The 25,330-nt window shown below is 40.0% G+C and overlaps 3 protein-coding genes across 3 annotated transcripts in view; 2 read left to right on the top strand and 1 right to left on the bottom strand.

Moving 5' to 3' along the window:
- Window positions 1–359: 359 nt before the first annotated feature.
- LOC139935432 (cilia- and flagella-associated protein 263-like) lies at window positions 360–5,136 on the top strand. The gene is made up of 7 exons (XM_071930038.1): window positions 360–581; window positions 1,308–1,605; window positions 1,803–2,039; window positions 2,607–2,762; window positions 3,012–3,119; window positions 3,336–3,491; window positions 3,800–5,136. The coding sequence occupies exons 1-7, from the start codon at window positions 478–480 to the stop codon at window positions 3,875–3,877; spliced, it is 1,137 nt and encodes a 378-aa protein (XP_071786139.1). The 5' UTR covers window positions 360–477; the 3' UTR covers window positions 3,878–5,136.
- A 523-nt stretch (window positions 5,137–5,659) lies between these two features.
- Window positions 5,660–17,784, top strand: LOC139935420 (uncharacterized). The gene is made up of 2 exons (XM_071930011.1): window positions 5,660–7,006; window positions 9,861–17,784. Exons 1-2 carry the CDS (start codon window positions 5,776–5,778, stop codon window positions 16,073–16,075), a joined length of 7,446 nt encoding a protein of 2,481 aa, XP_071786112.1. The 5' UTR covers window positions 5,660–5,775; the 3' UTR covers window positions 16,076–17,784.
- An 816-nt stretch (window positions 17,785–18,600) lies between these two features.
- LOC139935417 (uncharacterized) overlaps window positions 18,601–25,330 on the bottom strand; it is a 52,756-nt gene continuing 46,026 nt past the window's right edge. The window contains exons 63-68 of the mRNA XM_071929993.1: window positions 24,710–25,024; window positions 23,799–24,131; window positions 22,653–23,015; window positions 21,448–21,768; window positions 20,334–20,657; window positions 18,601–19,481 (exon numbers count right to left, since the gene is read on the bottom strand). Coding sequence (XP_071786094.1) covers window positions 19,147–19,481; window positions 20,334–20,657; window positions 21,448–21,768; window positions 22,653–23,015; window positions 23,799–24,131; window positions 24,710–25,024 — 1,991 coding nt within the window. The 3' untranslated portion in view covers window positions 18,601–19,146. The remainder of the gene's footprint in view (window positions 19,482–20,333; window positions 20,658–21,447; window positions 21,769–22,652; window positions 23,016–23,798; window positions 24,132–24,709; window positions 25,025–25,330) is intronic.

Genomic DNA, 25,330 nt, shown 5'->3' with positions numbered 1-25,330 from the left:
AACTCGAAGTTTTACGTGAAAGTATGATCAGTTGGAGTGTGATCCAATGGCCATTCTCTTTCTTCTCTCTCAACTTGCGTTTGTTTCGTTGCAGAGTAAAATAGTTGCGTTGTCTTTTTTGAAGAGTAAAAACAAAATAATTGTTTCCTTCCTCGTTCGTTCGGCTTTGTTTTTGTTTCCCCTCAAATACACAATCAGCTAGCGGGCGCCGCCGTAGGCTAAGCGGGTAAAAACCCATTACACATCATCGCCAGCAGTTAGCTTCGCTCGCTCTGTGTGCAGCCGGTTGTCAACACGGGAGGCCTACCGTTACTAAGGAAGAAGCCCTCAACGTTGAGAGTGCGCCAACGTGTCTAAAATTTAGTGCACGATTATTCAGATCATGTTCTGTGTACATTGGATACAGCCAACTTACGAAGGACACCGATAATTTCTGGTCCTTTTCTTCAGAATTTACAAAGTAATTAATAATCCACCATGGCAGACTCAGAAAGTGTTGCCACATCGTCACAGGATCCTCAGGACGATCCTCTTCATGAACACACAGACGATGAATTACAGCAATTGATCGAGGAGTTGAAGTGAGTGAGCCGTCATGCATGAGATAATTAGTAATTTTATATTTTGGGTGATGCTGGTGGGGGCTAAACTTTCCTTTAGTTAGTTCAGATATTGATTTAGTTACTTAAAAACCCATTCCATTTGTTTTCTGTTATTCAAATATTAATGTATACCATGTCGTATGTTTATTGAAGTGAACTAAAAACGGTAAGATGTTTTTGGTTTGAAGTTTGGCTCCTTTTCTCTTGACCTTGCTTGACAATGTTAATTATTATCTTGATAATTACTAGAAATAGTTTGAATTGAAGGTTTCGAGTTTCGTTTAATGTTTGTTTTGAAGTACACATTTTAGTCTTTAATACTTTTCAGACTTTTTAGGGTTGAACAATAATTATGATTAAAATGATCGCAATTAGAACTAAGTCACTGTTAAAGTAGAATCAATGCATGATGAGCATGATCAATACGTAACCGTAACCCTACTAGTATGATAATGAATGATTCATTGAATTTTTTGAAGGCTGAGTTTGCAACAACGTTCACATTGCAACTAACTTAGAATTAGAGAACATGATCACGTGATGAAATTGTGAATTTCCTACATCGACTGTTATACCGACCCCACAGAGCTTTTCTGTGAATCTGCTATTTAATTTAAACTTGATAAATAATTGTTGATTTCTATTATTAACAGATTTAAATTTATTATAGTTTAACAGAAACCTCTTTTCGTGACTAACTTACAGCATAGGGAACAAAGTTGTCCAGAATGAGACCATCATGTTTGAGAAATACCTCAAGCGAGTTGAGCCCAATCTCACTGCAGCTGCAACGACAACGGCTGCCGCTCCTGCTCCGAGTCAGTCCACACACGATGCCCGAGTGATGCGCAAGAGGTCAAAGTCCAAAGGCAGTGGAGTAGACAAACATTTGAAGCTTACCGCAGAGCAGAAATGCGACATAGCACAGCGCGAAATTGAAGAGCTTCGAGAGGAGATTGATAAACTCAAAGAGGACACAGAGAAAATCTTAGACACATACAAGGTGAGTAAGGTTTATGGTTGTGATAATCGTAACCCCCAATCCCCCTACGGACGTAGACAGGATGGAAACCATAGGTGTAAGGGACATAACCAAGATTGTCAAAGCTAGATCTATGCTGGAGTCTTAAAGTGAAAATTTTTATCTGAAATTTTTCCAGGGAAGTTGACCTGATTTTGATTTGTTTTCCTCCTTTACAGGCTGTGATGGAAGAAGCAGACATCCGACTCACAGAGCTAAAGAAGTCGTCCTACGAGTTTGAGCGAGACATCCTGAAGGGGTCACTGAACTCCCGCACAGGGAGGGTTGTCGCTGAGAAAGTTGTGCGCTACTTTGAGGACAAACAACGATCCAGAGATGCCCTGATCGAGAAACTGAGACTCAAGAATTCAACGCTGAAGGTCCAGAAGAAGAAACTGCACTTGCAGCTCAAACAGGTATTAGGTCATGCTGGATTGTTTCTTTGTAAACATGTGAATCTACACAGCCTTGGCAGGGCTGGTGGTGCTAGTGTTACTGTAGTTGCAGCTTTGGCTTTTGGGTGTGAATAAAACAAAATGAGGCTGTATCCCTATCGGTGGCTACAGCTATTGCTAAGGACATACATGTACTTAATACTTCAACAATGACGACGCAGAAATCTAGCCATAGCCGTAGATGTAGTCGCTCATTCAAACATGGCCTGAGTTAGTCTGGTGTATGGGGGATACAGCCACTTCCTAATGATCTGTATTAGAGTGCAGACAGGGAACATGACAATCATGGGTTTTTATCTTGAAACAACAATTCACTTCAATTCACTTTAATGTTAAACCATGACAAAAGCAAAAAGCTTTAAACAAAGATTTGTACAACAAATCTACAAAAACATGCAGCACCTTTTCAGCCAGTAGCAGTTCCAATTTATTTTGATTGTATTCTTGCGAAGCTAGACTGTTTGAAGCTTTTGGACTGTTGGTAGCTAATACAATGATTTGAGCTTTAAATCTGGTTGTTGTTGACAGAAAGAAGAGATGGGAGAGGTCCTTCATGAGGTGGACTTTCAACAATTGAAGATTGAGAATAGTCAGTACCTGGAGAAGATCGATGAACGTAATCAGGATCTTCTTAGACTGAAACTGATGGCTGGGAACACACTCCAGGTTCTTAATTCTTATAAGGTATGTACGATGGATGTGTTCTCACTCCAACAAACACTTTGGTGTAATGATCTAGCGGTCTTAAGAATTGTGGGACGTTCTTTTTTATCTAGGCTTTTGAGACGCTTCCTTTCTTAAATTATTTCTATTCACTCACCTTGAACATTCTCATTTCATAGAACAATTCGGTTTTTTTTTATTAATAAATTCAGGAAGATTTTATCTACTGACTTAGTTTTAAATGTTTTTATTCCTGTTTTTTTTCTACAGAAAAAACTCCACACCCTTACACTAGAGTCAGACCGACTTAAGAGTGAAATTGGCTCAAGGAATGAGTTGCTGACAAGGATTGACGTAGAAACAGAGACTGTGGAAGCGGTGAGTTACATCCTCAACTCTTTAGAAGAACTGAGAACTGGATTTAATTATCATATAAATGTTGATATATAATTGTTGCAACGTTTATGGCCTGACGTTTCGACCTGAGCATAGTGTTACTCAAAAGCCAAATGACAACACAACAAACATGAACAGGTAACTTAGTGTATTAATGTTATCATTATTTATTTATACCTTTTTCCTGACTATTTTTAGGAGCGTGCTAAGGCAGAGGAATTGAATCGGAGGTTGCGTCAGCAGCTTGGTGACTACAGGGTACCAGACGTTGTGGAGTATGTCAAGGAGAAAGCTGACCTGTATGAGCTGGCTAAGACGGTTAAGAGCTGGGAGAGAAAAGTGGACATTGCAGAGGTTTGTAAGAAAGTTGTTCAGAATTTGGCAGCATTTTCAAAGGTAGTCAAGGCGCTGAGTATATACAAACTTTCAAAAAGATGTTGCAGTTTTTGCAGGTTGATGAATTCTGAGACCCAATAATTTAGCACCTTATAAGGGTTTCCAAGTAGATCAAAGAGCAGAAAAATGTAGATCTAGGTGTCAGATTTTGTCGTTATTGAATCTCACATCTTACTAAGTTGACCCTTGCTTTTCACTTCCTCACAATCTAAAGATATTCTGCAGTATTTAAGTAAGTTCCTTTTTTCCCCTTTTCTCATTTGTAGATGGCGCTTAAGACTCACCGTAAGACTTGGAACACAATGAAGATAAACAGTCAGCAGAATTGGGCGTTAGAAACATAGACGCAAATTAAAACACAAATAAGTCCCTCCAAAATTAATTGGTTGCAATGAGGCGATCTTTAAATCCAGAATATGGTTATTTTTCCAGAGATGGAAAAGGATGCTATACTTACTAACCTTAATTTCTTGGTTTTCTTCCACTGAAGTCACTGTTACGAAATAGTCTGGAAGTAAAATATTCAGGTGCTGTTTTGACTTTATGTAAATTTGTATCATAAAGTTATAACAATTTGCTTGAGCAATCGATAACTGTAAATTTAATTATATATACTACAGTCATTGGTCTTAAAATAAGTTTCTATTCAGTCCCGCCTTTTTTCTTCTTCAAACAATGAAAACAGGCTTCACATGGTGGATATATTTATCAGTTTAATAATCTCTTTCTTAAAGGTAAGGTTGTAAAATAGTAATTCTTGGTGAGAGGCACCACAGCTGTTGATAGTAGATTTAAACTATTTTGAGAAACGAATTCCTTTAAAGTACTACGGTTTGGATAAATTTGCACTCAAAGAAAAAAAAAAATCATTCATGAACTGTTATCTCAGATATCTGTGGGTTTGTCCAGCCAGTAATTGGTTTATAATATTAAGCAATCTGCTTTAAGGTTATTTGACAGTTTTGAAAAATGTAAACACTGTTCTTGCAGCTGGCATATTTATTATTTGGGGAATTCATCTTTACTTTAGAGTGACTATTAAGGTGTATTAATAAAGGATTGGTAGCGCCGACAAAACAGTTGCAGACAGTGTTCATGTTTTTTGTCATCAGCCATATACATGACACACCAAACCAGCGGAAACATTGAGCCTAATCCAAAAAGTGGAAAACAATGCAGAACTATCAGAATGTAAACACATTGACCTTAAATTTGATTTGAAACAGCCCAAATCAGCTGTTAACAGCTTTCAGAAAGTTTTCTTGGAATTCAGAGGGAAATTTCATGTGATGAACTACATAATCAGTACTGGATAAGCTTTCAGAGTGTGTCGTTGACCCCAAGCAACCCTGTAAAATACCTTTACGATGAAAACTAAAATGAGACCTGCAGGTTTGAGTAACTCCCTTGTGAATTGAATTGCCAAATTCAGTCCAGGCTTGCAAGGGATCTGTTATTGGTAGACGGTTAGTTTTGTCATTTGTAGTTATTTGCATGATAACTTTGAGCAATAATAATACATTTTTGTATTTAAAAAAAATAATAATTATATAATGGCCTTTCATTGTTGATATGTACATAGACGGATTACAAAATAAACTTGAACTGAAAAGCTACACTATTTGGTATTTCAAGAAAGTATTCATTTTTGTTTTAGTTTTGCCCACCACCCCCCCCCCCAAAAAAAAAGTAAAACCAGTAACAATCGCACCCCACACCAAACAGGAAGAAATCTCATCAAACGACGACTTCGTTAAATCACTACCTATGTTATTACTACCAAAACAGGCCGAGTATAATACGTTTTTTTTCCAGTGGGTAAAATTTTCATAAACAAAAAAAATGGTGAATTGTTGAGGCAACTCCCTGCCACTTCTAGTTTAAAAGACGGTAGTGTTTGATCAAAGGAACGCGCGCGCGAAAGTGTTTGGTTCATCCATAGATATAGAATAGAATATTTTAATTCTATATCTATGGGTTCATCGCGCATATTGCGCCTTTTGTTGAAATTCGATTTGATTATTGCGTCACAATGAATACTGCACGCGATTATCCGCGCGGTTGTACTGAAGTCACATTACTAGGTGCGTTTGCAGAGCAACTAGGACTTCCCCCTGAAGTTTTGTCAACAAATACACCAGAAAACTTTTTGATCTCATCGAGTGAACTTGACTTCTTGATTAGATTGCGATTTATGCGACTTTTGTTTTGAGCGTTTTGATCATCCGACAATTACTGAAAAATGTTTTTGTTGAAGCAACTTTCTGTCTTGAAAGTTGTCGTCATGGCCCTTGGTTTCTTGACGGGGCTGCTAAAGGAGAGCGGCCAGTTGGAGTCTCCAATGACACCAACCCTCCTCCAAGCTACGGGCATGCAACTACAGCCGGAGTTTGCCGACCTGATGCTCCTTACATCGGCATCTTCTGGCCCGCCTCCAACATCGAGGCAACCGATCCAACAGGATCACCTCTCTGCCGGTTACGACCATTCACTGCAAGATTTCGGGCGAAACATGTCACTTGCTGGCATGTTCTTCGGGGAAGATACACCAATCGAAACCAATCTTGTGACGAGAGTAGTACCGGCAGAACCTGCATTAGGGTACCACCCTGATGTCATACCATCGCTGACCACCAACCTGTCTACTGACCACTCTATGACGGCTGCGGCCAGCCAAAGACCTCCATTGATATGGGTATCTCCATCAACTCAAATCTTGAGGCACCGTGTTGAGCACAGAAGAGTTTCCCCGAGGTTTCAGACGTCTCCAGACGACCGAAATGAAACTGCTCCCGCTGAACTTCTGTTCTCCACCAATCTGCACCCTTCAACTGGCGTGCATCCTCTGGACTTCACCTCCAGAGTGACCAACCTAGCTCCTCCTGAACTCATTCCATCATCGGAAGGAGCATCTGCATCTGACCACCACCTCGCTTCCTGGCACCCTGCTCTGTCTCCTGACGGCAGAGGGATAACTTCATCTATCCAGCCCGAAGCAATGTCAGCAGAGCCGATTATGGGTTCATCTCTACCGACCATCGATCTATGGCCTGATGTAATGAAGGCGCTGTTTGAGAAATGTGGATGGATCTTCGAACAGTGGGCAGTGGGCGGCAACGCCCTTATCAACCTGTCCATCTTCTCCAGTTTTCTTGGAGTCATCATGCTTCTGATCCAGCTGCTTTGTAAAGACCATCGACACTACCGTAAGACAACCCTTCGACCACTCCGCATTCATGCTTCTAACCAAAGACCCCATTTTGCTGAAGTTCAGTTGGAGTTTCTTCGGGGAGCGGCTGCAAAGCGGCTGATACTACCACTCCGCACGGCGTTCTGCCTCCCAATGCTCCCCGTCATCTTCCTGCCGAGTATTGGACTATCCTTATTGGTTTGGCTGTTGATACGATTGTGGCAAGCGGTTTACCGTCGATTCTTCACCGTCCGGTCGAACACAGTCAACTCACTGGACGCGGGTAAGTTTATAAATTTGAACTGATTTGTCCTCAACAATTTTTTTATACTGAAGAAAATAAAAAGTGTGAAAAAGAAGCTTTAACTTTTCAAATGTACATACAAAACTTTTTTTCCTAAAAGTGTATAGGTCCGGTATGCGTCCAATTGGAAATGGACATATTTTTGGGGTTATCTGAAGATATGTTTACTTTATACGCAACTGTATTGTGTATTCTCATAACCAACTATTTGGTCAGACATTGGCAGTATCCGGCAGATTTATTTCTCTTTCTCAATATGTCGCTTCCTTTTTATTTTATTTTAGTTACACATTTAATTTGAAAGCCCGGCTGTACGGTTGAATTAAGGTTGTTAAACTTAAACTTTGATGGACCTTTTTTTTGTTCTAAAAAGATGTTAAATTTTAATAGGCCTATTAGGGGGAAAATAATATTTTACTTTTCATTTTTACTCAAGCGCTGATATGTTATAAACACTTCTTTCCAGTCTTGTGAAAAAAGACTAACAAAACATTTACGTTGACCGAATGCGATGATTTATCTGCGGCACATTTTCACTCCCCAAAACAATTTGGTATGGGATGGGGGGGGGGGGGGGGAGGCTTCATTGTTCGATAGTAAAGTTGGGAGTCCAAGCATCCGTTGGTCCGTCCACTCAGAACTGCTTTTTGGGTTTTTTAAACAGTAGCGAACACAAGTGATAACTTGTAACAATCTCAACTTACCTGAAAAAGCTCTTCAAATTCTCAGCGTTTTTAAAGTGTTTCTATCTTGACTGATAATAGTTCTGGGAAATAAAAAAATATGAATGTGCATTTACTTTGAATCTGCTGGGAAACGAATTTTTACGCAGCGCAGACATTTTATATCATATAAAGCCCATGAGGTACATTGCCTTCGGATGGGCGCTTTGGGCAATACAAACATTTGTTATGAAATGAACAATTGGGAAATACAATTAAAACGTAGAACATAATAATTCACACACACACATTATCCCTTGAAATGTCATTCCCCATAACACGGTGTCGCTTTTTCGTTGAAACAAATTTCGAGTTCACAAAATGGCAGACAGTTTGTCTTGCTATATTTCTAGAGGCAAATTTGTATTTTGTTTTATAAATCGCTTCTCACTAATAACAGTACACTGTTAGTGTTAAAAACAAAAAATTGCAGAGGGTAATTTCAAACAAACAGCATCATTTTGAGAGATTTGCAGTTCGAGTTTTCCATGTGATTATTGAACAAGATTAGATAGATATGAATAGTCGACATTGAAACCAATTAAGTAGGCCTAATTCACTCATAGGCACAATAAAAGAATTCCACACGATCCTAAGCGAATGTACAGTAGCCCGGCCGATTTACTATCCTCCGCCCAGGTAGTAGTTAATAAGCAAAAAAGTTCTTTTCAAAACTGAGCAGTCTCCCGAACCGAAAAAATCACTCCACCGTAGTAAAATATAAAGCATCCCAAAAGATCATAATCTCCCCAGCAAGTAGATACACCCGTGGTGGTACCGCCAACCAACTTCACCGTCCAATGTCTGAAACCCCGTACAAGATTATATTGTTTTAATTTGAAGACGTCCTGAGCATTATGGTCGAAACGTTGAATGCAAAGCGGCACTTTTCTGAGCAACCACTACTCAGAAGAGATCGTAGTAACAAAATGGTTTTATCGTAAAAAATCACTCTCGAATTTGGACTCGTTTAAAGATGTGAACTATATTTCGCTGTATTTCATCTTCACTCATTTTATCTTTGTAAAAACTTTAATTGTTTTGAGATAATAATACATAACTGTTGGATTATATATAAGTCACAATCCTCACACTTATATTTAAAGATGGATATCATAAAAAATGTAAACACAAAAACGCACACTTAAGACATTTATGAATACGTCCCTTGAAACAAAATCCGTCTGTGGTTCTTGCGTGAATGCCCCCACCTCCAAGCAAGGCCACTGAGCTCACTAAAACAATGCTGCTCTTATATTATTCTTATTGCTTTACAATCCCCCTGAAATCCATCACACCTCGTGGTTTTGTCAGTCACTTCTGAAGCATTGTTCTCCCTATTGTTCCATGTTTAGCCTAAGCTTGAAATAAGACTAATAGAGTAGTATAGTGAGCCAAAGTTTAGGTAGTAATAAGCCCTATTCTCAAGTTTACTTTGATTTTGAACGATTTGATGATTTAAATCATCACATCTTTGTAACATTTTTTCGGCAAGCTCACTTTATGAACGCGAAAAGTTTGCAATTTTCTTCGTTTTTAATAGAATATGTTGTGCATTATATGCAAGTGAATTTTCAGACAATTACTGTCAACACGTTGCAGCATTATTAAACGGATCCCTACTATGCTACAGTGCAAGTTCCATGGTCCAAATTTATCTAGAATGATGGTGTAATAGATAACTTAATTCCAATCTCACCAAAGTTCCACCATACCTCAAGTAGTCAGAAACAGTGACTCAAAACCTGAATACAAACCTTGTAAAACAGTCCAATAGGAATGAATGCACCCCTTAACCCAGCAGCTCAATGAATGTAGGTTAAAACAGGTTGGAACAATATTAAAGGTATTCACAGTCAAAGTTCCTTTGACTAGATAATTTGAGTATAAGCTCCTGAAGACAAGCAGGGTATACTGTTCGAAACGTCAAGACCGGCTCTTTTCAGAGCCATCACTCCCCACAAAGAGAACTGTTACATGGTTGTACCCGCAAGTTTACTTCTATTTATAGTTTTTTCTTATCCTTCACACATGCAATGCAAAAAGCTTCAAACACCACTTAGATAATTTTAACTGATTTCGAAAATTCATTTTGTTCTTTCTTATCCCAGAAACCGGAGCTGCACAAGCCAGTCACCAATCTCCAAACCTGAACAATTCTAACAATGGGTGGGGCCAGAAGAGAAGTCATCTCTTCAACTCATTCTGTGATTTTTTCCTTGGTAAGTCGGTTGACATGGAAACTGATGAAAAAGAAGTGGAGGAAACCATGGAGATCGAAGCAGATGGAGATGAAAACATGGAAGTTGATGAAGAAGTTGTGTCCATGGAAACAGATGAGGTTGATGGTTTGAAGAAAGCCGATGAGGAAATGGATGTTGATTTGCGGCCAGCTGAGACCATGGAATGGGAGGGGATCTTGAAGATACGAGGAGGATGGGATAGTACAGGATTCCACATTGAGCAGGACCATGTCTTTATTCGCCAACCTCTTCACAAAACTTCACCCTGTGACAAGCTGAAGGTTTCTGACATGGAGTGGCAGGGAAAAGCAGATCCTCATGCTGCATCATCATCTGCATCCACAGTGACAGTAAAAACATCAACCTCTTTGGCAACACCAGCATCTACCATGGCACCAATACCATCTGCAATACCACATCCACCACCACTCCGTTCACCTAACAGAGGACCTGTGGAAGTCAGTCAGGGTGGGGATGCTCTAACGGTACCAATGGCTGATTTGTTAAACTCCAAAGCACATTCTCGTACTACAATCCGTAGACATCCTCGCAGATATTCACGATTGCTGAGAGCAAAAAGAGATCTGCTGCGAAGGATTGCGGATTGCAGACTCAAACATCGTCCATACTACAGCAAGTTGAGTCAAGCACTCTGGCTATTGTGTCCACCCATTTACGTTACTACTGCCTCAGCTCCATCAACTGGATCCAAGCTGGTTGAGGATATCCTTAGGCAATGGCGGGAGAAGGCAATGGATAATTGCACTAAATATGATAGTATTCCAACAACATCATCAGGCAGTGAAGTGAAGCAGACCTACGAACAGGCTAAGCAGGAGAGAGTAAATGAGCCTGACTTGGTCACCACCAGAGACTCACTAAGCAAACATCACGACTCTGGCAACATCGCTCCCAGTGACCCAATTAATGAGATAGCATCTGAAAAATGTGCCAAGGAAGGGAAGACTACATTGATGAAAACAGAAGAGAAGAGAGGAATGGCCGAACAAGATGACCTTGTTGAGAAACTGAAACAAGTACATATCACCGACAAGTTTGACTCAAAAACCACACAGAATATAAAAGCAATTGAGTCTGTCAAAATCACCAGCGAAACATTCACCCAACACTGCAACTCTGGTAACATTGACAAGAGTGACTGTGCTGAAGTATTTTCCATTGAAAGGATTCGAAAATCAGCAACAGAAGAAGAAGAAAACGGAAGGACGGACGATGAAGAACTTGCTAGAAAGATTAAAGGTTTACATATCACTGAGAATGAAAATGACCACAACAAAGCAACTGAGCTTGAATCAAATGTGGCCAGAAGCAATGGAGAATCACCAATCCAACATCACATCTCTGGTAACACTGCCTCTGGTAACGTCAACAAAAGTACATGTGATGGAGCTCACATCAAGGAAGGGAAGACCACGTCCATAACAACTGTGGATGGACAAAGAACATCAGTAAAAGACAAGGAGGATACTAAAACATCGGAAGATGAGGACTTGGTAAGAAAATTTAAAACTTGGAGGATACCTGAGGATGGGTGCGACTTAGAAACTGAGCAGGGAAGAGTGAATGAGACTGACTCAATCACCACACGAGAAACACCCATCCAACATCAATGTTCTAACAAGGAGAAAATAACATCACAAAGTATAGACGATTTGGACGACCTGATAAAAAAACTAAACAGTTTTAAGATCAGTGAGGAGAATGAGTGTTACTTACAGACTAAGCTGGGAAGAGTGAACGAGCCTGACTCTAACACCGGCCAAGATACACCTACCCAACATCACTGTTCTAATAAAGAGAAAACAACATCACAAAGTATAGAAGATCTAGATGACCTGATAGACAAACTGACAAGTTGGAAGATCAGTGATGAGAATAAGTGTGAGTTAAAGACAGAGCAGGGAAAAGCGAATAAGCCTTACTCTAACCAAGAAACACCCATCAAGCTTCAATGTTCTAACAAGGAGAAAATAACATCACAAAGTATGGAAGATCTAGATGATCTGATCGAAAAACTGAAAAATTGGAAGCTCACTGATAAGGAGACTGGGTGCGACTTAAAGACTGAGCAGGGAAAAGCGAATAAGCCTGGCTCAAAGACCACCCCAGAAACACCCATCAAGCATTACTGTTCTAATAAAGAGAAAATAACATCACAAAGTATAGATGACTTGGATGACCTGATAAGAAAACTGAAAAGTTTCAATATCAGTGAGGAGAATGAGTGTGAGTTACAGACTAAGCAGGGAAAAGTGAATAAGCCTGGCTCAGACACCACCCAAGAAACACCCATCCAACTTCAATGTTCTGCCAAAAAGAAAATAACATCGGACGAGGACTTTGCTATAAGATTTAAAGCTTGGAGGATTCCTGAGGATGGGTGCGACTTACAGACTGAGCAGGGAAAAGCGAATGAGACTGACTCAATCACCAACCAAGAAACACCCATCCAACGTCAATGCTCTGGTGAAGAGAAAATAACATCACAAATCATGGAAGACTTGGATGACTTGATAGAAAAACTGAAAAGTTTCAAGATTAGTGATGAGAATGAGAAAATCTCGCAGAATGAGCAGAACAAGGCAGAGGACTCTGGCTTAAACACCACAAAACTCCTTAATGATGTGTCTTATCACCATGGCAACATCACAACCTCTGAGATTATTAATGAAGGGAGTCTCGAGGTGACAGTATGTGATGAGACTAAATCGAACACCATCGTCTCTGATGAAGAAATACTTCCTCACCAGGGTGGATGCATCGCCTCACAGATTGCAGAAGACAAAGCAAGTATAAACAAGGACAGCATAGTAGCACTATGTAAGGTGTCTGACATCATTACAACCACCATCTTTAATAAGAAAACAGGCTATCAACATCCTTACACAAAAACACTTCCAACCATACAAGTTGAAACTAGTGTTGGAGTTGACAAAGAGCAAATAAGTGAAAATCATGACTCGAACACACCTACCATGATTGGAAAACCATCTCAATGCTATGGTGAGACTGCGATGAAACTAAAAGGGGCTTGTGTTGAAGTTGACAATGAAAAAGTGACACCCAACCATTCTGACCTGAGCACGACCCTCTGCGGAGAAACCTCTAATCAACAGAGTGAAAACAAAAAATCATCTGTGATTCTAGATGAATTGAGTGTCGAGGCAGACGATGAGAAGATGATAAATGAAAAGCCTGACTTCAACACTACTGTCATAAATGATATACCATCTTATTGCCATGGTGATTTAATCAAACCACCGATGAAAGAAGAGGATGCACCGTTTGAAAGTGACAATGAAAAAAACACATGTGAAGAGTTGGACACCACCCGTACACGTACCTGTGAGAAAACAACTTACTGTAACAGTGACATGACCCTTTCAAACACGACACAAGAGAGGGCAAAATTTGAGGGCAACATCAACCAAGAAAATGAAAAAGGTCAGTTTCTTGGAACTGCTCCTGAACAAAACGTCTATGAGACAAAAGTTCAAGATTCATCAATTCTTATCTCATCTCCTACCAAAGCTCTTGAAACATGTACAAGTAAAGATGAACTAATGAAACTTATGGAGTCTTCTGACATGAGTGAGGCATCCCAATTAGGTGCAAGTAACAACCACCCACTTCCATCACTGTCAACATTGATGCTTAACACACATGGGAAAGGTTCAAGAGCATCTAGAAAAGAACTGAATTTCAGATATCTCAGACCAACTAAGCGACTTCCCTATGATATGGCTCAGCATAGAAATGTAGAGAGTAATGTCTTAGAGCAGTCTGGTTGTCTGTTGTTAAGGAAGAGTATGCGATCGAACAAGGCTCGAGTGAAACAAAGAGCACAGGCAGTAGAACGAGCCAAGACGACTAGATCTCGCATCAGGAACATTCAACTTCAACATGAGGAAGAGTTTGAACAAAGATTACTCTGTGAAGTTTTCATGAGGACAAGCCACACAGAAACAGAAGCAAGGACAACCAATCCTACTAAACAACCAGTAACTCCTGATGTAGCACTCAATTCTTGTCTTGACAATTTGATGGTCAGTGAAGCTAGCAGTGTCATATTCAAACCTGAACAGAATCCAAGCCAACCAAGTTCAGAGGCTTTGAAAAGTGAACCAGTAGTTGCTGCTGTGAGGCCAGCGAAGAAAGTAACTTTCATTGTTACCCCACTCTGCAGTGAAGAAGATAGAAAACCACCCAGCAGTGAAATGAAGTATGGACTAACTTCAATGAGTAGATCACTGCAGAATTTAAAAGCTCGCATGGATAAATCACGACAGGAAAGGAGAGAGCAAGCAATGGAACATACCAAACAAGCAAGGTTTCAACAACGCGGCATTGAAGTTCAGGTAGAGGAAGATAATGAGGCGACTCGAGACAATACAAAGGAGGTTTCTTTAAAGACACAGACACCATTAAACAACACTGTAGAAACGCTCTCACCCAACACGGACATACCTAAAAAAAGTAAATATGCTGATCTCAACCAAAAGATTTCATCCTTGGCAGAATTGAATTCCAACAAAAAAGACGCAGAATATCAATCTGATCATGGGTCTAGCACTGGAACAGAAAATAAACTCCCGAATTCAAGTGATGACGCAGACCTTCTAAGCCAATTACAACATCTTGAAGTCAGTAAGAGCAGCAAAATAACACAAGAGACTCTTCAGAGAGAAATAATGCTTCAACTGAACTCTAATGGCAGAGGGTCAGAGGCGAAAAAGCCGGAGATGAAGTTCAGGTTTGCTAGACCTAAGAAGAGCGTGACATTCAGTGTTCCTGATGAGCATACAGAGTCTGGTGAGCAGAGCAACCATACGTCTTCAACTCAGACCAAGAATGAGGAGAGACGCAAACGCAGGGAGCAGTTCTTCACACGGGCTAAAGAAGCCAGATTCCAAAACAGACATATTGAACCTCATGATGATGATGATGACAGTGGTATCGATGATGACGATGATGATGATAATAAACCTCTTCCTGCTCATCCAACATCTTCAACCACAGCTGATAAATCAAATAATGGAAAACTAGGGAATTCATCATCTCAATTTAACTCGAATGATAAAGACACCACAAATACTTCATCATTTTCCTCAGGACTATCCACCTCCGGTGCCTCTACCTTGAACAATGTTCCTCGAAGAGACAGCGGTGAGGCAAGAAATTTGGATGGCCCACGAGCTCCCATGGTTCTTCCCAGGGAAATGACCTTCAGATATGTCCGACCAAATGGGAGAGTAACTTTCCAAGTAGCTCCACTCGTCGAGGAAGGAGGTGATGCAGTAAATTGTGGGAGAAGTAGCCATGTAAGACCAAGCAGCCCACATCTCACCGTAAACAGACATGATTTGGCGAAGTCAAGACAAAAAAGGAGAAATGAGGCAAAGGATCGTGCCAGACTGGCAAGGTTTCAATTCCGAGGCATTGAGCTTGAGGATGACGATGATGGTGAGATGCTCCAGAAGGACATGAATAACATCTCATTGACGATGAAAATGATCGAAGAACAAGCCAAGAAGCAGGAGACCAAAGCAATTGACTTGGCAAAGGAAGAAGTTAGTAAGAATATCCTGTCAAAACAGCAAACCGATAAGCAACAAACACTCCAAAGGCAACTCATTTTGCAACTGAATTCAAACAACAAAGGAATTGAAGAGGAACCAGGGAAGGTATTCCACTTTCAAGCATTGTCCAGCTCTAAAGAGGTCATGCAACAGCTGAACTCAAACAACAAAGGTTCTGTGTCAATGACAAAAACAGAATTGAAGTTCAGATTTGAAAGACCTAGGAAGAGTGTGACATTCATCTTGCCCGATAAACCAAATGGTTTCTCAAGCTCACAAGGCAGGAACCATCCAGGTTTAACCTCATCAACCTCCCTACGCTTGGATTGGGACAGGAAGACCAGAAGGCAGCAGTTCTTAGAGAGAGCCAAACATGCCAGATTTATGAATAGACAATCGCCTGATGATGATAGTAATAATGACGATAAAATACCACCTCCATCTTCTGTGGCTGATCCATCAAAAACTTCTTTTAACCAGTAAAACCCCTCAAAAATATGGGGGTAGTTCATAGGAAAATGGGGGTACAATATCATCTTTTCACTCGAAGAGTGACTCTCATTAATAATGCATCACCCGTGTCTTCTCAATACAGAGTTGGTAACATAGAAATAGATCAAGCAAGATGCTGTACATCATATTCATTCATGTCTCCTTAGTGTATTGTCATACTAGCAAAATAATAGAAATATCAACATCAGGGCCCAGTTTCATAAAGACTGTAAGCACAACAAACTTGCTTAACAGAAACAGGTTACCAGCCAAACTTATTTTAAGTTTACATTGTTGTCACTGGTGCCCCACTCAATTTTGCTTAGCAAAGAAATTTGTAGTATTTTCTGCTTAACAGCTTTATGATATTTGGCCAAGGTGACATAAGCTTATGGCAGACCTTACCAGGGGCCTTTCTCAATACCTCGGCTTGGCTCCGGCTCAAGCTGCTGTTTAATCCATCGCGTGCAAAGTACACGCTGCTCCAAAAATGTATAGGTTGGTTTATACAGCGAGCAGAGCCTGAACTGGAGCAGAGCACAAGCCAAAGAAGGGCCCTGTAATGACACATGGGACTGCTTCATTTTGCCATACAAACAGAAATGGCTGCCAACACAAAAATATCCTCTGATGCAGTCAGCAAATTCCTTGTTCAATTTCTATGGTTTTAACAAAAATCAAAATTAATCAAAAACAAAAAACAAAATCTTTTTGGGGTTAACTTGCGTTAGTTTTTTGTGTGAAATACCTTTGTGGTTTCATGGTAGTTGAATCATGACTTCAATGTCGAAGCAAATTGCTTTAATGTCTCTTTGGACTTTTTCTGTCCTTTGCTACAAAGGAAAAACACATTTTCAGAAGATAAGTTAAATAAGACATTTAACACGGGTGATGCATAATAAGTTTGCTTAAATTGCACTGGACATTTCAATAATGACACTTTTGCGCCTGTCAGTCAAAGAAAAAAAATCAATTCCTTTTGCATTTTGTATGAAAAACTAAATATTGTTTTTTAATTTAAAGTAATTAATTTAAAATAATTTTTTTTAATAATAATGATAACAAATCATAAAAGGAAAAATTAATCAAAACTGGAAAAAAAGTGTAAAACAGGGGTAAAGAAAACCACAAAATAAAATTCGGACAAACTTTTGGGTAGTATTAGTGGGTTCAAGTTTTTCAATGATCTCTTAGTAGGCCAAAATGATTTTTTTCCAATAACAAAATTAAGGTGTTTTTTTTTGGGGGGGGGGGTGGGCGACACATTTCACAGCCAATATCTGGGGTTGATGGGGGAAATGGAGTTAAACAAATAAATAAAAATTAAAAAGTTAAAAAGGTGTGTCTGTTGATATGATTTGTTTGTCTCTCTCCAATTATATTAAGCCCAGGGGACAATGTCATAAAGCTGCTTCAGCCCAAAAATGAGCTAAGCACAATACAATTGTGCTTACCAGCCAAACTGTCACATATACAATTTGTGACTGGTATCCTGCTCATTGCTGCCAGGCAAACATTTGTTAAGTATCATTTCCTGCTGCAGCTCTATGGAATTGAACCCTGGTGTGGTCAAACAGCATAGCTTGATTTCACAAAGATGACTTTTCATTAGATGGGAATCATTTTGAGCTTCTAAGCATTACAAAGTCTTTCTTGATTTGCCATGTTCAATGTTTACTGTCTGTACCCTCACATGGAGTTATGGTTGAAGACATGAAGCCCTTTCTGACTGGTATCTTTCCCGGAACACTTGACATTTTGAAGACTCAACCACAGGAGCTTGCCACTATGCCCAAGACTGCTTCACTCAACTTCTTCAACTAAAGCAAAATAGGTTTGACACAGGTTTACATACACAGATTTCTAAACATTTTATTCTCCTAAAAATACTGCCACCTCTTAAAAAAGGGGGTAAACTTTTGAGGTAAAGTAGGTATGTCTCGTACACACAAATTAAGGTATACACTAAGATCAGGAAATACTTGCCATAACCTAAAAATATAGATGAAGCAACATTACCAAAGAAGGTGTAAAACTGGAAATTATTATTCACTATTTTGGAGGTTCTTTAAGTATACATTATAAAGTTACTTATTGGTGCTCAAACAAAATATTATTATCTGAGCCTGAATGATTCTGAAATATGTAAACATCGTCTTAATTCACAATCTCAAGAGAATGTGTACATGTCATTTATTTTTTTGTGGACAAACTGTCCTTCAAAATAAAATTTTGCTTTTTTAAACATTTGTAAACATCTTTAAAGAAATCTCATCTTTAAATCTAACGTACATTTCACTGTTTAAACAAAACGTGTCATAAAGTATTCAAAAAATATTTGTTGTGGATTCGTAAACACTTGGATTTGCATAAACTGCATTAAAACAGAAAGTATGTCAAGTACAATACGTCTTACAATATGTCTTACAGGCATGCAAGAAGGTACATCTGTGAGAAAACTGGAACAGTTTCAATTTTTAGTACAAAGACTGACCTACACATGGCTTTTTATAAAAAACAGATTTTTCAAGGCAAAGAAAAATCATAAATCAGAAGAAGATGAGAAGAACTTGATACTTGATTGTATGAAAAACCAAAAGAAAACAAAACAGACATTTCTTCCGTTAGCTAGAAATCCTGCAAGGTTAGAAACAAAACAAAAATGATACTATGACCAAACAAAACACTCATAACATAAGGCTACTCACTTAGCCCCGCCCAAAAATAGCACTTACCTGATTGGTCAAAGCACAGTTGTCTGATGGCCTGATAAACGAATCCAGGCCAGAACAGATTTGGGAGTCAGCCTTTTCACTAAAAGCAAATTTTAGTTTTTAATAGAATGGTAAAGCATTGATTTCAGACCGAGCCATTGCATTTGAACAGGGGCTGAAGATGTTACAAATATTAGCTGCGAGTAGTCATGATATAATGAAGTATTTGAGGCACTTTTAGCCATAAAATCAGATATTCTATTTTTTGTAACAAATTTACTCAGTAAGCCTTTTCAATGTCAAATATTTAGAGTTATTGCGGCACCGTGTTTTTAGAGAACCAGTTTACTAGGGTTCCGTGGTGCACTGGGCTCCTGCACTCTGCTCCGGGGAACAATTCAGACTTGTTGTGCTATGAACGCATTCAACAAGACGCTCCTCGCCTCCAAAACACCGAACCACGTCAAGGTGTATTGGCAGCGTCTCACCGACGTTGTAGGAAGAGCCAACGGTTGCCTTCGCAGCAGAGATATATCCCAGCTGCAAGCAGGTGACCAGTGCATCGGCTTCATCCCATTCGTTGTTGCAGATCGTTCCCCATTGTCCGTTCAGAAACATCTCAACTCTACCCTCGCTCGTCAATGATCCTCCACTCAGTCGAATGTCACCCTCGTTGTTTGACTCTGGACAACAAACAAGACAGAGAAATTTACACCAATGCTTGTTCGTAAAGTACAGATGATCAGAAAATCAACGCTACACCAAATTTCATAGAGCTGCTCAAGCACAAAAATATTGCTTACAAAGAATTCTCAGCTGTGCAAAAACAAGCAGGATAACAGTCATCGATTGTACAATGGTATTTTGTCTGGTGACCGTTTTCTAGTATTAAAGCATCATTTTGTTCAACTACTTTTTGTACTTGAGCAGCTCTTTTGAATTGGACCTCTGTTTTTGTATGGAGGTCACATAAGTCATGGCCTCTGCTGCCCCTGGTGCTAGCCTTGGTGCCCCCTTCACTGTTTGCCCCAAAATGCCCTTCGCAACATCACCTTGCCCTTTCTAAGAGGATCATCTAGGTCAGCTATAAATAGTAATTTTTGAGCTGATTATTCAACTCATCACCCCAAGAGTAGAGACAAACTAATGCAGTTGCACCACACAGCAACCAATTCTACCCTTGTGGTATGTCTCTCAGTTGCGTAGTCCGAGTTAACCCTCCATGGCTAAATAGAAAGTCATGTAATCAATTTGAGAGCTCAATATGGTGTTAAATGATCAAAGGGGTTTCATAGTGTAAGTAGAAGGGGCTACTCAACAAATCCTCTACGCTTCAGTTACAATTCTTTTAAATTTACCGCCGTCTTTGAAAAATGACTTTGGCTTCAGTTTCATAGAGCTGCTTATCTAGCAGACAACAGTGCTTAACAATCAATCTTCTGCTGAGCAAAATATGAAAAGGGAATTATTTGAATATGGTACAAATAATCACCCTTATTTGGCGTCCAACCTGCACTAACGCTAAAAACACTCACCAATATTACACACAACTCCAGCATCTTCGGCATGTGAGCAATCGTTGATTCCCCAACCGTCAAAAAGACATTCAGCCAATAAAGTTTCATCTCCGGCACAGTTGACTTGATCCATCCATGTCGGATCGATACCTTGTTGGAAGAACGCCAACCCCTTCACTTCCTTAGCACCAGCGTAACCCAAATTACGGCAGACGACATTTCCATCGTTAATGTCCCAGCTATCATCACAGACTGTTCCCCATTGGTCATCATGATAAATCTCCACACGTCCTTCATGTGGCCCATTGGTCCCTGCAACCAGGCGCACCGTTCCATCTGCAACTATAACAAAATTATCGCCAGAATTATTACAAGAGTAAGTGTTATGTTTCTTTAATATCGATACAGGGTATTATTTGAAATTTCTTAAAGTGTCGGATGATTCTCTACAGCCAAAGTTCTAGATTAATTTTCAACTGTTTTTCTTGCAACTGCTTATTATTTTTGTTTAAAATTTACAGTAGAAATAAAGCTGAACTCATAAATACCCCAGACAGTTTCTCTACTCCTATTGGTAGAGAGAGCGTCATGTGGGGGTGTTCAAACGGTTGATAATGACCAGTGTTTATAACCGGCTGTTTATCACACGGAATGCATCTCATACCTATAAGTAATAGCGCGTAATCTACTTCTAAGCAGGTGCGCATAATCTATTTCTAAGCGTGCGTGCTTACACACAACCCACGTGCACATACTATCAATATTAAAACCTCCAATTTTCAACTGTCAAGTGTCTGTAATTGTAAAAACCTTGCAGGGTCCTTGCCTTTGGCTCCGGCCTTTAACACACAGCAATTCGACCCTGCCGGCTTTAAACAGCCGTGTAAGAACTCGTCGCTACCCTTTTATTCCCTTATTTTTATACAAGTACTATCAATATGTTTTAACCTTGCAATTTTTGTTGATGAGTTATTAATTCCTAAATACATACATTACTTTGTTACACACAAGCCAGGAGTTAAAAAGTGGAGCAGTGAAGCAAGGCTTCAACTAACATAGAAGGAGAGTTAATGGCCTGACATTTTGGCTCTAGGAGAGTCTTTCTCGAAGGCTAACTAAAAAGATTTCTTACTTGAGTTACAGACCACTCCGACATCTTGTTCATGTCCACAGCTCTCTTCAATCCAATCAGCAGTACTACAGTCAATCAATCTTAACTCCGTTCCTAAACAATCCACCTCAGGCATGTGGGAGGGGCCAGTGCCTGCCCCAAAGTACGCCATATTCTTCACTTCAGCAGCACCAGGATAACCCAGTTGCCTACAGACCACATTGGCGCTTTCCAAATCGAAATTGCCATTGCATATGGTCCCCCAGTGATTGTCATGGAAGACTTCTATTCTCCCCTTGTTGGATGCCTCACCGTTGCGTAGTCGAAGCTCACCCTCCGTGGCTGGATAGAAAGTAGTTGGATCAAAATAAAAGCTCAAGAAATAAAACCTTGTGGTGGCATTTAATGCTTGGACATCATATATTTTCAAAAAGGTTTCATTGTTTAAGTAAAAGAGGTTACTGTAGAAATCCTCCATGCTTCAATACATTTTAAGGTAGGTAGTATTTGAAAGTATGACTTTGACAAAGGTCCAATTTCATGAAGCTGCTTAAGCACATGAAGTAGCTAAGCAAATTATGTATAGTAGCTAATAATAATTACTATAACTATTTTATAAGCTATCACAAGCAGTGCACTTGGAGCTCAGATGACAAGAGTGCAGATAGCAATCACTATGAGCACCAGGGCCCAATTTCATGGCTCTGCTTACCGCCGAATTCTGCGCTTACAAACACGATTCCCCCCTTACGTGCAAGCGCCGAATTTCTGCGCTAGCCTTGTAAGCATAGAATACCTAGTAATGTGAAGTATGCAGGCGCAGAAGCCAAAATTCGCCGCTAACCCTTGAATTATGCGTACCGTAAGCACAGAATTCCCTGCTTCCGTAAGCGCCGATTCTGTGCTTACGGTAAGCAGAGCCATGAAATTGGGCCCTGTATTGGTGGATACCAACTCTATATAAGACTTTGATTATTATTATATTAAGGTTACCAGCCAAACTACCATGTCACATGTACAATTTATAACAGGTATTGAGAAGAAAATGTCAAACTTCTGCTAAAGCGATTCTATGAATTGGGCTTTAAGTTGTTAAAACAACTTTTTTTTCAGAAAGCTCAGAAAGCACAGAAGAAAAAACGAAAACCAACAACATTTAATAAAATGTCATCACTCAACAACTTTTTTTTTTAAATTGACAAGTCTAAAGTTGGTGAGTAACCTACCTGCTGCACAGATGACCCCAGCATCCTCAGCATGTCCACAATTAGTGATTTCCCAACCAGCAGAATCACACTCTGCTAACCCTTGCTCTAATCCGGTACATTTAACATCGTCTAAGAAGATCGGGTCAACCCCCTGCCCCATCGTAGCTGATCCTACTGCCTGGATAGCCTTGATGAAGCCAAGCTGTTTGCAGACAACGTTTGCATCGGTCAGGTCCCAGTAATCATCACAGACTGTCCCCCAGCGACCATTGTGGAAGATCTCAACTCGTCCTTCAGAGTCTGTCGAGCCGCCAACGAGGCGCACCTCACCTTCGTCAGAGTCCAACTTGGGAACAACCTCTGAGGGCACGAGTTGGTCCTCTGAAAAATTTAACAATAATACTCACATAATGCCTTTACGTTTCACAACAGCATGGTGCTACCCATCAGATGAAAACAAGGCGTGAAAATTTGACTTAAAATTTGAAAACGGTGTTGAAGTTCATATTAAGACAACGCAGAGTGTGAAAGTTCAATCCGGAGGGGGTGGGGGCTGGGTAGGTCCCCCAATGCATACAGACACCAGTTTGTTTGATACAAAAAAAGGAAAAGCCTTCTCCCACTCTAAAAGCAACACTTTGATTTTATGGAAAATATGCAATGAGTTTTAGTTGAATTACTAGATGTCTGATGATACACATTAAACCCTTTAGATGTACTACAAACAAACTCCATATTGGCTACAGGTTCCAAACACATTGTGACTAGCTATTTCATTTGCCACAATAATTGGTAACAAAAAATGTTTTTCAAAAAGTTATGCAAGAAAACTCTCTGAAATATTTGTTTTTACTTTAAGTATTAAGCGAACTGTATTCACACTAGAGGGATATGTATCTATCATCCTTTGATACCAAATTAACACCTCTTTAGTTTTGAAGACTAAATGAGTAAAGCCCAGTTCATACTTCAAGCGCATGCTATTGGGAAGCGAATTTCAACGTGACATGCAGGAGTTGCAAATTATTTGTTGCAAATTTGTGACGTAAAAAAACTGTTTTGCATTTGCATTCGCAGGAAGTATAAACCGGGCTAAATACGTGTAATTTTTTTATATGAAACACAATCTTGAGAAATCATCATCTGCCAGCAGTCTCCACTTACCTGAAAGGCAGGTCACCGCTACATCTTCAGAGTGTTCACAGTTAGTGATCTCCAGTCCAGGGAACTGACAATAGATCAAACTCTCTTCAGTTCCATCACAAGCCAAATCATCAAAGTAGATCGGGGAGCTTTCTCCGCCAGGTCCAAACGAGTTGCCTTCACCTAAGATGTCCACGGCCCTGTCAAACCCAAGTTGTCGACAGATGACATCAGCATCCTGCAAACCAAAGTCATCATCACAGATGGTGCCCCAGACACCATCAAACAAGATCTCCACACGACCCGAAGAGGCAGTTGCCCCGTCCCCGCCAAGCTGAAGCTGAATGCTTGCATCTGCAAACAGGAAAGTAATTGTGATGATTTTCACGTTTAGGAACATAATCAATGAAAAGACAAGGAGGGTTTGACATCAAAGGTGAAAATCTTCAAGCCAAGTTTGATAATAACTCTCCTTACTTATTTATGAGGCGGGGGGGGGGTAGTTTTGGCCAAGCAGTCTAGGGTGGTTGACTAGGGTTGTTATCATACCGGTACCCGTCACTAAAATATAGGAATCAAACTGCCTCTAGCTACCAGGCAATCTCTGTGGTCTAGTTGGTAAGACACCACTGTAGATTTGCAAAGGTCGTGGGTTCAAATTCCCTCCTAGTCATATTGATGTAGTTTTTACACAGGACTCACAAGAGTACTGAAAAGACAAGAACATTTGGAGAGTCCTTGGCATGACAACCAGAAAAAACTTAAACTTTCTGAGATTCTTGGCTTCACAATAAATGAAGTACGCTTACCAGTGAAGCAAGATAGAAATCCATAAATGAAGTAAGCTTACCAGTGAAGCAGGATAGAAATCCATAAATGAAGAAAGCTTACCAGTGAAGCAAGATAGAAATCCATAAATGAAGTAAGCTTACCAGTGAAGCAGGATAGTTTGACGTCTTCAGCATGAGAGCAATCATGAACACCCCAACCATCAGATTGACATTCCTCTAGAGTTTCTTCATCCCCGCTACACATCAACTGATCTAACCAGATAGGATCACTACCTAGACCCTCTGCTGCATAGCCGGCCGCCCCGGGGTAGCCTAGCTGACGGCATGCCACCCTAGCGTTGATAACACTCCAAGAGTCATCACAAATAGTGCCCCATTGGTCTTCATGCAATATCTCCAGCCTACCCGTTACTATATCAACACCTTCCATATTGGCCAATCGTAAAGTCACTGAATCTATAAAAAAATCAATGTAAACAGTTTGCTGTGACATCATACAGTGGCTGCATTCGATGAGCTTCCCTAGGGTTGGGTTGCTTGGGGCTGCCCCGAGGTGCATCATGTCACCACGAGAGGGCGAGTGATCATTTGATTAGCTCTTGGCAGGAGCTCCGCCGAATGAGCACCGCGGGTCAACCTGGGCCCATCAGACATATATTTACTAACTTTATGGAAGAAGCTTGCGACTTTGAATAGTTTTGCAATAGATATATGGCACCATACAACTGCTGCGAATCATCATCATCTTATAATAATAATTGT

This window comes from Asterias amurensis, chromosome 3 (assembly GCF_032118995.1).
Source record: "Asterias amurensis chromosome 3, ASM3211899v1".
NCBI lineage: Eukaryota > Metazoa > Echinodermata > Asteroidea > Forcipulatida > Asteriidae > Asterias > Asterias amurensis.
Note: the sequence above shows the minus strand (reverse complement) of the source record. Positions and strands in the feature narration are given on the sequence as shown.